At 34.8% G+C, this 17958-nt stretch overlaps 1 protein-coding gene across 1 annotated transcript; it reads right to left on the reverse strand.

The window, feature by feature from the left end:
* Positions 1–614: 614 nt before the first annotated feature.
* Positions 615–16216, reverse strand: LOC112027037 (phospholipase D delta). Its single transcript, XM_065775384.1, has 10 exons — positions 15366–16216; positions 13757–13906; positions 13046–13240; positions 11260–11526; positions 10209–10259; positions 9910–10039; positions 9610–9755; positions 2966–3136; positions 1520–1720; positions 615–1193 (listed from the first exon to the last, which is right to left on the reverse strand). Exons 1-10 carry the CDS (start codon positions 16149–16151, stop codon positions 852–854), a joined length of 2439 nt encoding a protein of 812 aa, XP_065631456.1. The 5' UTR covers positions 16152–16216; the 3' UTR covers positions 615–851.
* Between the last annotated feature and the right edge of the window lie 1742 nt (positions 16217–17958).

Consider the following 17958-nt stretch of genomic DNA (forward strand, 5'->3'; position numbering starts at 1 on the left):
TGACAAACTGTGAGACACTCCTCGGTCACTTTAACTCCTTTGTGAAAGTCTCTTGTATTTGAGATCTGGTAATTCCTTGCATGTTATATTGCCCGTTAGAATCTTTTTTTTTTTTTTGAGAGGAAGGATTTCCCTCTCTTTCATTCCAAGTCTTATTTTGTCCCATTTAGAAGGAGATTGTGACAACACATTTTCAACTTTTTTTCAACACACATCATACCTATACAATTATATGAGGAATATGGATACTTTTTATATTTACAATAAGTGGGATAGAAGATTCAAATCCAAATTCTTTTTCATGGAACAAACTGAACGATATTACTAAATTACAAGACTCGACAGGATTATAAGGAGTTAAATTAATATTTATGGTAGCCAAAAATCATAATGTAAAAGTTGAAACCAATTAGTCCCAAATAAAATTGCTTTATTTGGGTCTCAATAAAAATTTTCATTCCCCCTCAAAAAAAAAAAAAAAAAAAAATCATTAAAATAAGAATTCATTTTCCCCAAATATTAATTGACAACATTATAATAATGTAAAAAAAAAAAAAAAAAAAAATCATTAAAATAAGAATTCATTTACCCCAAATATTAATTGACAACATTATAATAATGTATTGAATGGTACATATGCCATCTATTACAATCCAACACACATTGCATCCTTTACAGTGCAGGTAACAGATTATGAACAAGCATAAATTCAATCAACAAGGCTCCTGCTGTTTCTCAAGCTCGTCAAGGAATCATTATTTTTGCCCCCACTTTTAAGTCCCAACTAAATGCACATTATTATTTTTATTTTGACAAAATAATGCACATTAAATTATGAACAAGAAGTGCACCTACGTAGTTAATAAAGATAAATCAATATCAACCGCAATGGATCCGAGCACTTTAACGCTAATAGTTGGAACCTCAATAGATCTTCCGAGCACTTTAACGTTAACATCTGGGAAAGTCTCTTGTTCATCCAAGCACTCTACCTTCCCATTGGCATTTACCTTAATAGGGTATTTAAGGAGGTGCCCCTGCAATGGCGTAAAGTCCTCTGTCTTGTACTTCCTCCAGTTTTCTTCAGCAATCTTGTTCACACTCTCAATGCAACCCAAAGTTTCTGGCTCCATGAAGTAATCATCTAAAGCCCCCAAATGTTCTGCCCACAGTGACATTCTATATCCGTATATCTGCATATGTATCGATCAATATGGTTAACTTACATAACAAGCAATTCTACGCCTATGCACGCATGCAAACAGATATATATATTGATAATGCAGTAATTGGAAGTGAGAGGATTTGAATCATGGATGTTTCCGTTAGAGTGTTAACCAGTTGAGTTATACTGCTTTTGATAACAATTGCACACCTATGGTGCCAACTTTTGAATGATCAATTAAACAAAGCCATTAAATTATTTGAGCTACCTTTGGTACGTCCACCAAAACTTGCAATCATGCAATAGAAAATACAGTACAATGTATAAATATGAGGTCCAAATGAATGTACAAACCTGGCCATGTGGGTGGCCCTTCCTCTTACCCCAAGTGTGATGGGGTTGATATGCACCCATGGCTATCTCACTGTCTCTTGAACCATCCAAAGATCGTTCATTAATATTGGCAGAACCTAATATCACGTACTCATCATCTACAATCATTCCCTTGCCATGTACGTAAACCATAAACCGTTGAAACTTTTGTGAGTTAGAAACCTGCAAGTTGGTCATGAAAAAACTCTCAGCCACAATTTCTTGCGTATAGTATAGGAAAATGTGATCTTCTTTAGTCACTCCTAGAATCCTATTGACGAAATGAGCTAACACTCATCTACGAGTATACAATTAAAATATACAATTTTATGTACATACGCTTGATCAACAAGTAGGATATATTTACATATGTGCAACTTGTATATGGCACTGTTTAATTGTGCTAGCTCAAAATAAAGGAGTAAATATTACTACATCAGTCTTACAAAATATATTACAAAAAAAAAAAAAAAAAATTCAAACATTTGTTTATTATATATTAAATAGTTACCAATCACATCTATTACCATATTAATTTGTAAGTATTTTGTAGTAAATTAGTAGTAGTTTTAGTATTTTGCTAAATCAAAACAATCATAGTCACACAATCACACTCATGAGCTTTGGTTAAGTTAGTTTTATCCATTGATTTGGAAATGAGTTGATTGAATTTTGTACATACTTATTTGTTGGAATATTTCACATGTAAGTAATAATGTAGTTAGTTAAGTAGTAGAGTATAATGACAAAAAAAATTTGTTAATATAATAGAATTGAGCCCAAACTCATAAGTTTAAACTTTTGGGTCAAGTCTTTAAATAAAAAACTTTGTGTCGAGTGGTATATATATTATATTATATTAACTAATTGATTAGATTCTCCTTATTTTTGTAATAACCCAAGTAAAAATGCTAACTAAATATGTACTATATTCTAGTATGGTAGCCAAAGTGAGACTCAACAAACACTTAATTAAGCATTGCTTGGACTTGATTGGAATTTGCATAGAGTCTATGATGGCCGAGATACTTTTTCGACTTATGCATGGCAACTATATTGGCACATAATCACACCAAATTTTTTGAAGGTTAAACACTTAAACTTATTGTATTTTCGTGTGTTTTGTGCTAGATCTTTCTTTTAGACACCCCCATTAACATAGGCCTATGAAAGAATCAATAAATATTTGTGTTTCCTATTCGATTGCTTCTTCTATCTCTCTATTCTATTTTCACATAAACTCATATATGTATTAAAAGTTAAAACTTCTGCTATCTCAAAAAAAAAAAAAAAAAAAAAAAACACTGGCCAAAACTTTCATAGAGCATGATACCTTCTATATATGTATTAAAAGTTAAAACTTCTGCTATCTCAAAAAAAAAAAAAAAAAAAAAAAACACTGGCCAAAACTTTCATAGAGCATGATACCTTCTCTGCCTTCTTGACAGATTGATTAGGTGGAGCTGACACTTCTTTGGGCAGTTCTTCCCGCTTACCAAGACAATAGAAATTCAGGTAGTCTTGGGGATGTGAATCTTCAAGATGCATGGATTTCAACTCTCGTGCTATGATTCCATACATCATTTGCATTGTCTGGCTCTGAGAGCAGCAAAAGAACAAGATAATAATATGGAGTTTAATAATACAATGATTAAATGTAATTACATTATCCCATACATGGAGTTTTCTTTCTCACGTAGAGTGAGACTTTTTTCTTCCTATCCTACAGTGTGGGCCACAGAACAAACTCTCCTCCACTGCTAGTCATCATATTTTACTTTTCTTTTCTTTCCTTAACATGGACTCGGAGTTTATTGCACGTTTACAAAAGATTAAGTTGACAGCAGATGAAGGCGAGGTGATTACAGTACGTGCCGAAAATCGGGAGAAAACATTAGAGGACTGTTCACTTAGTCTAGTGGGAAGATTCCATACGACTAAAAACATAAACTTCAGAGCTGCAAAAAACCTTCTCAGGTCCGTATGGAAGATGGGGAAGGATATGACGATTACAGAGGTGGGGGATGGGCTGTTCCAATTTAAGTTTGCGATGGAGAGCCAGCTGAAGTGGGTTCTGAATAACGGACCGTGGAGTTTCGAAAATCACATCCTACTGTTTCGACGGTGGGAAAAGGGAATGACTGCCTTGTCGGTGAGTTTTGAAATTCCCATTTGGGTGCAAGTATGGGGGTTGCCTTTCGACTTGATCAATGAGGAAGCGGGGAGAGACATTGGAAGGGGAATTGGGAGAGTCATAGAGGTAGACTGCAAAGCCATCGCAGCGGACCAAGCTAAATTCCTACGTATCAGAGTCGACATGCAGCTGGACAAACTGATTCGCCGTGGGGCGCCAGTCCTTAGCCCGGAGGGAGATACGGTGTGGGTGGCTTTCCAATATGAAAGGTTGCTGGGCAGGGGCGAAGTCAGAAATTTTTGTTTGGGGGGCAGATTTGTGTTGCTAATTTATTAGTCTATATAAACTTTTATACACATACACAAACACATGTATCTATACACATACACAAAAAATTAGTATCTTTCATAATGAATCCTTAAAATTAAAGGGTTATGCTAACGAGTGCTCTTAGAGCACTTATTAATAATCCATTTTAAGAAAGTTTTAATACCACTTTTATGAGAAATGAAAAAAACTGTCAAAATATTAGTTACTTTTTTTTCATTTCCCATAAAAAATTTCTTTAAATGGATTATTAACCAATACCCTTAGGGCACTCGTTAGTATTTTCCAAAATTAAATGCTTCATAGAATTAAATTAATCTTTCACCATCTTCCATAGAGAAATCCTTACAATTTTCATTTTCAATATAAGTTATCAAATTTTTTACCGTTGCGAGTAAAAAAAAAATTCAATTGAATTAATGAAGTGTTCACAGACATAAATGATCCAAAATTTTAAAAAATACGAGAATACATTTTACTATAAAAAATGAATTTGAGAAACAATACGTTCTCTATAACTACTAGACAAATTGGACAATTTTTTTTAAGAACATTATTGGGCCAACTCAAATAGTTGGGGGGGGGGTAAAGTCCCATTTTTGAAGGCTAACTATTAAAATATTATATATTTCTATATAGTTAAAAAAAAAAATTCAAAAATTTTGGGGGGGCCACCCTAACATGTAGCTCCGCCCCTGTTGCTGGGATTATGTTTTCGGTGTGGACTGTTGGGGCATGAAGCAAAGGTGTGTTCAGCTTCAGTTGTCACAGATCGAGGGTGAAGAGCTGCCCTATGGAGATTGGCTATGGGCTGGTTTTTGAAAGCAGAGAGAGCAGTCAAGAAAGGAGGCACCAAGCCCACCCTGTCGGCAGCCAAAGGACCATCAACCTCCACGAACAACTGATTCACCGATGGTGGCTCCTATTGGGTCCGTTACAAGCATGGAAAAGGACAATAATGAAGGGGTTACGGACTCAATAATGGCATTAACTGCACAAAACAGTCACGGCATGGCTAAACAAACAATTATGGAGAACATTAATCCGGATTTTATGGAGGAAATAACTCCAGGAGTTATGAGAGAAATAAACCCGGATAATAAAGAGCTCCAAAATGGCAAGGGATTAAATAGGACGGAGAAAAACGTGGGAATGCATGCTGAGGAGTTTATTAACGTTCTAGTAATGTACGTGGGCAATATGGGAAATTCAACAATTAATTCTCAAAGTGAAACGCTAAGCTCTACACGATTCTGAGGCGAAATCACGTGGTCCACTTCAAGCCCCACGGCCTAAGACTCCTAAGTGGACTAAAATTGCTAGGGTAGACTCAGCAAACACTACACCACCCACGACAACAATAGAAGCAGGGAAGAAAAGATCACATGAGGGCGAAGCACATGATGGGTCCAGGAAAAAATCAAAGGCTGCAGAATAAAATGTTGAAATCAAAACGGTGGAGGCTGAAAATCCCCGCCGAGCACAATGATCGTCTTAAGCTAGATCTGCCGGGAGCTTGGGAACCTCCATGCAGGCGCTGTTTTCTCTCATTTGGTGAGAAGGAAGGCTCCCGATATTTTGTTTCTTATGGAGACAAAACAAACAGTTGATGAGATGAAACTTATTCAAGCATATTTACACTATGATGCTATGTTAGCAGTCCCATGTGTCCGTAGAGCGAGTGGGCTTGCAATGATGTGGAAGGCAGGTGTTGATTTACATGTGCGAACTTTTTCTTTGAATCATATTAATGCCCGAATCATGACTAATTCACCTACACCATGGAGAATAACAGGCTTCTATGGAAGACCGGAGGCACATCGAAAACATGAGTCTTGGGAGCTTTTGAGGCATCTACACTCTAGAGATTCCATGTCGTGGCTGTGTGTGGGTGACTACAACGAGATATTGTCATCAAAGGAAAAGCAAGGTGGCTTCCCACGACCACCTAGGAAAATGGAGGATTTTCGCCAAGCACTATTACATTGTGGGTTGAGCGATCTTGGTTTCATTGGAAACATATTTACCTGGAGGAATGGGAGACCGGGAAGGGCTTTTGTTCAAGAAAGGTTGGACCGGGCATGTGCAAACACAGAATGGAGAGAGATCTATCCTTTTGCAAGAGTTCATCATCTTCATGCGGCATACTCTAATCACGAGCCAATTTTAATTACAACGCAGGAAGTCACACAGGCTACAAGTAGGAGACGAAAGCCAAAGAGGTTTGAAGAAAGGTGGGCATCGGATCCGACTTGTGAGGAGGTGATCCATGAGGCATGGGAAGGAGTGAACCTCACAGGTAGCCCCATGTACCGATTATTTGAAAAAATAAAAGCTTGCCGCATGGCGTTGGTGAGGTGGAGCCGAACTTTGGGCAATTCTAAGGAGCAAATTGAATCAAAGTACACAGAATTGGAAGCACTAATCTCTATGAACCTAGTCGAAAACCAAGATCAGATTCACAAATACAAGATATTTTCATTAGAGAGCCAGCCAATGAAGACGTAAGAACCATATCCATGGATTCCTAGATGAGCATGAACAATGGTGTTCATTAGATGCAGCTGACATAACCAGATTGGCTGAAAATTATTTTCAAAATTTGTTCACAACATCAAACCCAACAAATTTGGAGTCGGTCTTGGACTCGGTGGATAAGGTGGTCCATCCAGATATGAATCATACACTCCTTCAACCATACACATCGGAAGAGGTTAAAAAGGCTTTGTTCAGCATGCACCCCTCAAAATTTCCAGGTCCCGATGGTATGTATCCTTTCTTTTTCCAAAAATTCTGGCATGTTGTAGGTGATGATGTCATAAGTGTTGTTTTATCTGTCCTACACTCAGGCCATTTTCTACATAAGATGAATTACGCACACATTGTCCTTATTCCAAAAATAAATGAGCCAAAAAATGTATATGATTACCGGCCTATTAGTCTAGGAAATGTTGTATCCAGAATTGTCTCCAAAGTGATAGCAAATCGATTGAAATTAATTCTGCCCAATGTAATATCGGATTCACAAAGTGCTTTTGTTCATAACCGGTTGATAATTGATAATACAGCTGTAGCTTTTGAGGTGTTACACAAGATGAGGAATAAAAGAACAGGAAAGAAAGGGCAGATGGCAATCAAACTAGATATCAGCAAAGCCTATGACCGAGTTGAGTGGTCTTTCCTCCGGCAAATCATGCTAAAATTAGGGTTTGATGAAAGGTGGGTGCAACTAGCTATGGCGACTGTCCATACAGCAACATACTCGGTGCTCATTAATGGAGAACCTAAGGGGTACATCTCACCTTCACGGGGTTTAAAACAAGGAAACCCACTATCTCCCTATTTATTTTTACTATATACAGAGGGCCTCTCTTCCCTTATAAGAAAGGCTGTGGAGACAAAACACCTACATGGGATTTTATCTTGTAAAAATGGAGTATGCATTTCTCATTTGTTGTTTGCAGACGATAGCTTCATTTTTTGCCAAGCCACATTGGAGAAGGGGCAGCACCTTTTAAATATTCTTGGGAGGTATGAAGTTGCTTCAGGACAAGCTATAAATAGACATAAAACATCTATCTTCTTTAGCAGAAATACAAGGGATTCGGTTAAGGCAGAAATCCAGGCACTAATTGGAGGTAGAATTATGGAAGATTGTGAACCATACCTAGGCTTGCCCATGACTGGAGGAAGATCAAAGGTCAACACTTTCAAAGGCTTACAAGAGAAAATTACAAAGAAAGTAATGGGGTGGAAGGAGAAATTTATTTCAAAGTCCGAAAGAGAGATACTCATCAAAACAGTGGCCCAAGCCATCCCCACATACACTATGGGAATCTTCAAAATCCCAAATGCCTTATGCAACACTCTAAACTCTACATTAGCTAAATATTGGTGGGGTTAGACGAAGGATGAAAAGAAAATTCATTGGATCAATTGGGAAAAGCTTTGTAGCCCAAAAGCAAGAGGAGGGATGGGGTTTTAAGACATACAAGCCTTCAATTTAGCCTTGCTAGCAAAACAAGCATGACGACTTGTCCATAACACTCATTGTTCTATCGGGTGTACAAATCAAGGTATTTTCCAAATTGCTCTTTTATGGATGTTGAGTTGGGAAATAACCCATCCTATGTATGGAGGAGTTTACTTGCAGCAAGAAACATCATACGGGAAGGGTCCAAATGGAAGGTGGGAGATGGTCGAACTATTGGCGTCAGTACACATAACTGGCTCTCTCATGAACCGGTTTTTCTCGGTGAGCAACAGCAGGGGCTGATGGTCAAGGACCTGATAGACGGACATACGAAACAATGGGATAGGGAGAAAATCTTTGACCTCTTTGCACACAGGACAAGGATGGAGATTCTGGCTATTGCACTGCCACAAGATGGAAGCCGAGACACCATGACATGGAAGGAGAAAATCAGGTGTTTTCTCGGTGAAATCTACCTACAAGCTAGCTATAAGGATGAGGGACACTTTTAGGGGTGAGCACTCAGCAGTTAGAAGAGACAGATCAGTTTGGAGGAAGTTGTGGCGGTTGAACGTGCCACCAAAGGTCCATATGTTCCTCTAGAGGGCATGTTCAAATATATTGCCAACCAGAGAGAACTTATGGCATGTTTGGATGTTTAAAAAAGGAGGGGGAGTAGAGTAGAGGGAGGGAGAGTAATGCAATTACCTTATTTGGAAGTTTTTTAAAGAATGAGGGGGAGGGGTTTGGAGGAGTTTGGAGGGGTTTGGACTCCCTCTAGCCCCCCAATTTTCATTCCCCCAAATTGGAGAGATTTGGAGGGGAAGTAGATTACATAAACTATTGACCAAGTAAATTACCTAATTTACCCTTATTATATTAACAAAATTACACAAGGGGAAGGGCTAATTATTCCCTTCCCCCTTACTAATTTTAAAAACATCCAAATAAGATAGAGGTGAATCATTCTCCTCTACTCTCCTCCCCACTACTCCCCTTCCCTCTACTCTCCTCCCTCTCTAAACTTCCAAACAAGCCATTAAACAGGAGAAGAGTGCAGGTAGACCCCATGTGTGGTATGTGTTGTCAGAAACCTGAATCAGTTGGACACCTATTGTGAGAATGCCCCCTAGCAAGGAACGTATGGGCTCTTTGTAGTGGAAGAATTCAGAAATGCCCCAATACAGAAGGCGACTTCTTTATGCTCCTCCAAAGGATGGTGAATAAATTAGAAGTGCATGATGTGGAGAAGTGGGCAGTCACAGCTTGGGCAATCTGGAATGCAAGGAACAAGTTTTACTTTGAACGGATCCAACTCCATCCAAGAGACAGATTGAGTGGGGCTAACGGTTTCTTACAAGAGTATCAGAGATTTATGCAGGCAAAACAGCAGGGCAGAGAGGCCGAGGGTCAACAGTGAAGCTTATGAAGGATTGACTGCTATGTATCAAAAGTTGAGCATTATTTTTGATGCTCCTTTTACCCCCCGTTTTCGGATTGTTGAAACAGGGCATATAGTTGTATGTACAGTGTTTACTTAATAAAAGATTCTACCTATTTTACCTCCAAAAAAGAAAAAAGAAAAAGTAGGAGGAAAATAATGTTAATGCTAATTGGTTAAAGAATTGTGAATGTTACCTGCCAAAATAGCACTTCTTCTGTGACTATGCGCACTGTACCTTCGGGGCACATTGGTATGACAATGTAAACTGCAAATCTCTCCTTTGCTCTAATCTTACTGGCAATCTTTAATGCCAGCTCCATTGGAATTAAATTATTGGCACCTGATCAAACCCAAAAAAGAGTCATTGAAGTAAGAGTTTGATGAATAAGAAGGAAAAAAAGAATGGAAGCCATTGGAACGTTGAGTTTGAGCATTTTGTAGAGAGCAAATGCCAAGGTAACAATATTACTAATTGTAGAGATTGGGTCTATGACCTGGGTCTTTGTCAGATTGCCATGCATATGAAGATCCAAGAAAAAATTGATTCTCAATGTATATAAAATGCTGGGCAGATCTAATTGCCTGGATGTACGCTGATTGAATGCTCTTCTCTACAACCAAATTCTACAACAGAAGTGAAAGGCAGAGAAATCGTAATGGAAAGTGTGGTGAAATGTACTAACAATTTTCCTATCAGAATATAAGGCAATTGGCTGCTAGCTCTGTACTTATTTATAACTAAAAGTAGTGAATGAAGAATAAATATATCATTATCACTTAGAAAATAGTAAACCTGAGTCGCAGGAAATATTTCCAAACACCCTGAATCAACTGAGCGGAAAACCTGCCAATTTTAGAATGAACAGCTAAAGACTAAGTAGAACTAAATGAATATAGGTAATAAATTATAGGTTTAATTCCCATTTTAGCTCCTAACCTTGGTTTTATGTTTAAAAATGGTCCATAATGCTTTAAATGTGCCATTTTACTCTTTAATTTATATATATATATATATTGTGTCAAAATAGTCACTGCCATTAATGCATAGAAAAATCCAACATGACATATAGTGATATTAAAATAAAATTTTTGTTTATGAATGAATGCCTTATGTGACCTTTGTTATAGGGATTTTTTTTAACCTTTTGATGTGTCAAAATAATTACGTGGCTTTTATATTTTTCCGTGTTCAAAGGTGGTATAGTGCTTATCATAAATCACATATACGAAGTCTTCATGAACGGCAATGCTTTGGTACAATTGCTTCAAGGTCTGTTACATGCCGTTCATAAATTGATTTGGGGTTTGGATAGTCTGATGTTAAGGGAGTAAAAAAGGCTGTGGAAAATTATGATAGATCAGGAAAAAGATTTGAAATTCATGACTTTGTCCTTTTCTATTCACTAATATCTTTACTCTGGCTACCAAAAATATCCTCCTTCACTTTCAAGGAAAAAATATACCCTTTAGTGGGTACATGCAACATCTCTTTCATGATGATTTGAGATTTGGCACAATTAATATGCAATTACTCTCAATGACTGAGATTGAAAATTGAAAAAACAAACTTTCAGCCTCAATTTTTTAATCAAAAAAGTTCAAAAGTAAAAATATTTTGTGAGAGGAATGGAGATAATTGCGCCCATGTAATACCTTAGGTTGCACGGGTCTAAATCCATCAGTAAGAATTATTTTGACACAAATTCATAACGTTAAAGACTAAAATTACAAATTTGAAATGTTAAGGACCATTTTAAAACATGAGACAAAAGTAAAGAACAAAAATAAGGATTAAACCTAATTGTATAAGCTTTACTTCGAGAAGCCCATACTAACTACTTTACCTGAACATGCCAGTTTTCTGGATCATCTTCTCTGGAAACCCAAAAATTAGGGTCGTCATTTGAAATTGATTGGGAAGAATTCGGCATGGGGATGTCTAAGTTCATTAAAACACAAAAAAACATTTTGCAGCACTTCTTAAGCCCTGACGACCATTTTGCAGCTTTGCCCCAAAGCTGCTCAAAAGTAGTGAGCACATCATACGCAGCAGGCCCTTCTATCTTGCAATGTAAATCATGCCATGGCTGCCTTGGACGCTGAGCTCCTGCCTATTATTTGAGAAGAAACGAGAAAGAAAGATCATCCAATCTGTGAGCTATGATGGGGTTTTGAACCCAAGTTCTCCCTAAGGGTGGAGATGGTGGATTAGTGGCGGAGCCACTTGGAGGGGGTATGCTTTTTATTTCTATTTTTAATGTTAATATAGGTATAGTTATAAGGTTTTTTTTTTTTTTTTTCTTCTTCTTTCTTTTGAATAACACTTGGCCCCTGAAATTTTTTTCAATATTTATATTATAAGCATATATACATAAGGTTTAAATCACATGCATTAGTTTATAAGTATAGTGAATTCCAATGATAATATTCCAAGCGCAATTGATGAAAGTTGGTGTGACTAAAGCATTTGTAAATCTTCAGCCAAAAAAAAAAAAAAAAAGGCATTTGTAAATCAAATGACTCTGATTAAAAATTTTAAAACATGAGGTGTGATTAGAAAATATTTATCAAAGGTGGAATAATACATGTAAATTTTATTTATTTATTTATAAATATTTGAATCTTATACAAAGAGACTATTTTTTAAGGATAATTAGAATAAGGAGTCAGGATAATCCTGGCTATCTCCCATCGAACTTTTTTGGCTAAGTCACTAAGGTGGTGGATTGAGGGGTGAAATTTTACAACCAATCTTGCCAAATTTTCAAAGTTTATGTATTAAAACTTAAATCCCCCCAACCCCTTTATATTTTTCTTTTTTATATGTCAAATTTTATTAAAAAAGTAAAGAAAAATATTTCATATTTTATCAATGATTTTCAAAATTAAAGTTCAAAACCTACAAAAGGTTGAAGAAAAAAGAAATAATTTATTCATCTTCAATAAAGTTACTCGAAAAGAGAAGAAGAAAAAAAATGTTCAAAGAAGCTCAAATTCTTAATGCAATAATTTATTCATCTTCAATAAATTTTTTCGTTACGTAACAAAATATAAGGATATATACATAATAAACTCTAAGGTTTAATATTTTTTAAAAATATATCGTTTTCAAGTTAAACTTTGAATTCAAGTGCATATATATTCTCTTCTAAAAAAAAAGTGCATATATATTCATGGTATAGTTTTTTTTTTTTTTTTTTTTTTTTTTTTTTTTTTTTTTTTTTTTAAAGTTACATTTTGATTATTTTTTGAAATTTTAACCAAAATATAAAAAATCACATGAGCTATACTCAACATTTGTCTAGCTACTAAAAATATTTTCGTGAGAATCATAGATTCAAATTGAAATTTTAAAAAAATCACAAAGTATCTTATTCACGTGTAAAAAAGCCCAAAAAAAAAAAATCATAATACATAAACACAATATAAAATATAGCTTATTATTAACGTGAATCATTTTTATCAATCAATTACGTTTCATGTATTTGCGTGCATGTATGCGCATATGTGTCGCTAATGAATTATTCCCCTCCCCCCCCCCAACAAATAAAATCATGCTCCATTATTGGCAATGGCCTATTCTACTAAAAAGATAATAAAATTCTTCAAGATATAATAGTAAATACTCACAGGAAGTGTTGGATTACAATAATCATTCTGATATACAGTATAACGATCACGAAATAGTCGATGCTCAGGGGTATCATAGCGGCCATCACGAAGGTCTAGGCCTCCAATAAAAGCAGTTATCTTCCTTGTATTATCAGACGCTTGTGTATCCACAATCACACATTTCTGATGATGTGAACAAAGAAATTTATTGGCCTGGAGCACCACAAGATAATTGTGAGCAATTTGATTTTCTTAATCATGCATCAAGCTAAGAAATAAAATCCAGGCTTCATTCTAAGCTAAGAAGTGCAATTTTTCGTCTAATTTGTAACCTACCATGTAAGATACATTTGTATACAAAAGAATTTTGAAGGAGCAAGTGAAGCATAGACATGCATTAAGACGTTTTCCTTCTCTTAAGTCCAATTAAATGGTCATTAAACTTAAAGTATTACAAGTAATCAGTTTTCTAATATTAAAACATTACACCATTGCACACTCTTAGTATGATGATCACTTCACAAGTATAAATGTTTATGAGAGGGAGGGGAGATTCTAGTCTCTAAAACGGAGTTTCACACACATACACCTAAAATTAGACTATAGTAAAATTCTATCTCAAATAAAAAATAATTCAAAAAAATAAAATATTGATTTATTCTAACATTGGAAAAAAAAATGACACATTTTAAGCATGTTTTGCATTAATCTTCAGTAGAATATCAATACCATAAATTTCCTTGTCAAAGTCACAATTCCTGGTTCACTGTCTAGATATTTGAAAAGGTTTAGCTGACTTCGAGATGTCAATATACATTGGACGGAAGAGTTCTTGAAAAAATTCTGAGTTTCTTCATCATGAGTGTCCATCATACCAAGCTGCATGCAAAGCCCTATGAGTTAAATAATTATTTTGTAAGGGAAAAAGTTTAGATATAATACCTTAAGATCTTTAATTAATTAATTCAAATAAATGATTGTATTGATCAATATAGATTTAATGCAGTTATGTGTTTGAGTTATATTAATTTAGTTCCTCAAATTTTAAAAGTTAGTATGATCATTCTTGGATCTCCTTTACATGTGCATTTTATTAAAATAAATAGTTGAAATTGACTTGATTTTGAAAATTTAACCTTTCCATGATAGTCATTTAAAGTATGCTCCTAGAAAGCACTTGCACGAATACAAGCATGGGTATAGGTTCGGTACGGTACGGTGACACAAATTTTTTTGAAATAGTAGGTTATAGGTACGATGGGGATACATATATTAATTAGTTATTAAATATATATTTATATATATTTAAACATTTATTTTTCATAAATATTAAACATATATCAATTTAAGATAAATAATGAATATTTTATTTCTATATATTATTAATTGTTTTATTTTATCAAATTAAGAGTAATAATGGATAATAAATCAAATTCATTACTATTAAAGGATTTTCATAAAACAAATCAAGAATAAAGATATTTATTAATTTGTAAATGCAATATTATTATTTAGAGCATAAATGTTTTCTTTGTTTTGTGAGAGAGTATTCGATTCATCTTGTTCTTGTGTCTCGGTTGTGTCTTGCATCTTTTCTTCTTCTTCTTCTTCTTCTTCTTCTTTTTTTTTTATTTTTATTTTATTTTATTATTTTTTATTTTTTATTATTTTTTTTTAATTTTGAAAAAATGACACAACTAGGACATGCATGCAAAAGTGTCCGAGGAGTGTCAAGTATTCGATGTGTCTAACATGAGTACGACACTCCAAATGAAGTATTTGTTCTTCCTATTTGTGCTCCATTTACTTCACCGAATAATTCCTTTAAAAATAAAGCAAAGAGAAAACTAAATAATGAAATTGACTTGATTTTAAAAATTGAAAGTCTAATGAAAAATGACGGGCAATTCAAGGGAATATAGCTAAAACATATTTTAGTCCTTAAATTTTATTTTTTGTCATTTTTGTCCTTAAACTTTAACTTTAACATTAAAATTAAATTGGTTATCCCATCTAATTTGTCTATGAAAGAAACTATAACTATTCACATATATAATATGACCCTACTTTACTATATTTAGCGGTAATCTATAGTCCACAAAGGTCGGAAGCTCTCTCTAAATTATAGACATAACTATGTGAATTTTAATTAATTCAATTAATAAATTTTTGTCATCAAATAAAAAATTTATAAAAAATTTAATGTTTGGCCGCTTATAAGTTGAAATTATACGATATTTATCTCATTCATAAAACAAAAAACTTAAATGCCTTTAATCTTAAAAAAAATAAAAAAAAAATAAAAAAACTTAAATGCCAATTCACTGTTAGCTCATACCACATCGTTCCAAAGCAAGAGCAAAACTCGAACGCCCTGCTTCGACTTATGCTTGAGCAAATCTCCCAAATTCAAATTCCCAGCACTAGGCAATGGCCTCGTCGGCTCTCTCACCAGCTTCACCTTGTGGTAAATGGACCACCCAACAATGTACACCACTTTTTCTGCCTCCAATATCGCATGGCACATATCCTCCCAACACTTTTCGTGCTCAAACACCTTCCCGTCTTGTAACTTAATCTCCGGCAGCATCGAGTCTGGCACATGCGCGTCTTGATACAGCGTCACAGACCCGCCTTTCCGAACCGGGAAGCGACAATCGTGGACTCCAAAATTATCCGGATCAGACGCAATGCCATACTGGTACAACGGAGTGTCCTCACAGTTGGTGAATTTCACTTCAATGAAGATAGCGGCATCGGGTTTCATTTGTTTACCGGAACACGGGAACCAATGGCTGATAGCTTCGCCAGTGACGATTTGCTGGACCGAGACGGAAGTGGTTCCTATCGACTTCGTGTTATTAAGGTAATCATTGTACTGCAGGTTGAAGCGGAGCTCCGGTTTGAAGACCGGGTGGGCTAGGGGAATCTGGAAGTGCTCATTCCATTCTGGGCTTCCAGAGTTGTACACTACGGTGCGAGTGCGAGCCAAGTTGAAATCACCGAGCAAAACTGTGACATAAGTGTCTGAGGGAATCTCGAAGCCGCGACCTTTGAGGATTTTCAGATCAAGGTCTCCATGAAGGTACTGCAGTGAGTCTGAATTAGCATTAACTTCGGCCATGAGAATTGCCACGAGAATTGTATAATTTCTTGAGAAAGGGAGAGGGTGGTGGGAAAACAAGTCACAAGTGTGTGATCCATTATTGATGTTTTATCCTATATAAATTATTGTGTGGGACACATGAGGAATAATTTCTCCTCGTTTTACACGGTAATTGATTTTTTTTTTTCCTTCTACATGAAACCATGGATAGAGTGATTTTATACCTTTTGAGTTGTGCGAAAGCAATTCTTGTCTTGCGTAAAGACCAGTTCATGATTATCATGAGAGTGTTCTATAAATTTGGATCATATAAAAGAAAGAATCTATTGCAGTGAAATGTCACCAATAATGCTAATATATGGTAAAAGATTATTGGAAAAAAATAAATTTTTTTTTTAACATAAAATTAAATATGAAATGTAATGGCTATTAAATACAAAATTACCAATATATGAACAAATGATAAACTCCAATCTTCAAAGTTATATATTTCAACACAACACAAAGAACAATGTTTCCAAACCATTTTCACCATGGTAACAACACAAGCATACATAATGATGAATAATCTTTCAAACCAAGTTCTTTATTTCTTTGTTAGATGATTTACTAAAAAGGGGATCTCATCATCATAATTTCATAAGCAACATTCTCACTCATGTGTTTAACCAAATAAATAAATAAAAATTCATACTTATGTTGTTGCTAGGCGCTAGCACGCATATCATTTATAGGAAAGAGAAAAGAGCATATTTAAGAATTATTAAAGAGAAAAGGGAAAACAATAGCAAGTAAAAAATTGGCAATAAATTGATAAACCAAAACATGATTGACTTGGGTTTAAATCTAAATTATTTTACATGCTTTGACAAGCTTATTTTATATGGGTTTATCTGGTTTAAAAACTAAAATGGGTAAAATTACAATTATACTTAAAATAGGTGAGGTAATTAAAAAAAATCTTATAACTCAGTGGCATTATTCAATTCTCTCAATAAAAGAAAACTTGAGTTCGAATCTCTCCCCCCCCCACCCCCCCCCCCCCCCCCCCAACTTATTTTAAGAAAAAGTGAAAAAGCTTAAAAGATGTGACACTTAAAAAATATATAAAAAAATAAAAACACAAACACACACACAAAAATAAGCTCACTTTGAAATTAAAGAGGATTTTAAGCAAAAACAGATGAACCATGCAATAGTCTGAAGTTTAAGAGAGGAATCATAAAATCGAGGTGGCTTTTTTCACTTCGATGGGAATGACCCACTTATATTCTTTTTATTATTAATAAAGAAAGGTATTTTGAGCCCATGTTAATGTTAAAGCAATTCTTAACTTGGGAAATCTTTGTATCTAACTCTTTTTTAGCCAAAACTTCAAAGAAAGGAATCATATAATCATGACGGCTTCCTTTGTTTCGATGTAAATGATCCATTTATACTCAGTTATTCACATCCATTTATACTCAGTTTTAATAACGAAAGGGACTTTATAAGCCTATTATTTTCCACAAAGAATTGTATGCCTTTGTGTTGAAGCAATATTTGGCTTGTATAAACTCAAATATAACTTCTTTTAGTTTTTTTTTTTTTTTTTTAAATTTTTTTATAAACCTATTTTCATTTATTTATTTTACTTAGAAACTATGCTAAGTAAAAGTACAAATAAAGTTAAAATATGCTTAAAAATTATAAATAAGTTGGTAGTGAAAAAAAGTTGAATTTTGAGTTAAAAAGCAAATGAACCATTAGCTAGAAGTTCAAGAAAGGAATCGTGCAATTGTGTTTACTTTTCTCCTTTCAATATGATTAGTCCCCTTATATTCTT

Source organism: Quercus suber, unplaced genomic scaffold (assembly GCF_002906115.3).
Source record: "Quercus suber isolate HL8 unplaced genomic scaffold, Cork oak 2.0 scaffold_110, whole genome shotgun sequence".
Classification (NCBI taxonomy): domain Eukaryota; kingdom Viridiplantae; phylum Streptophyta; class Magnoliopsida; order Fagales; family Fagaceae; genus Quercus; species Quercus suber.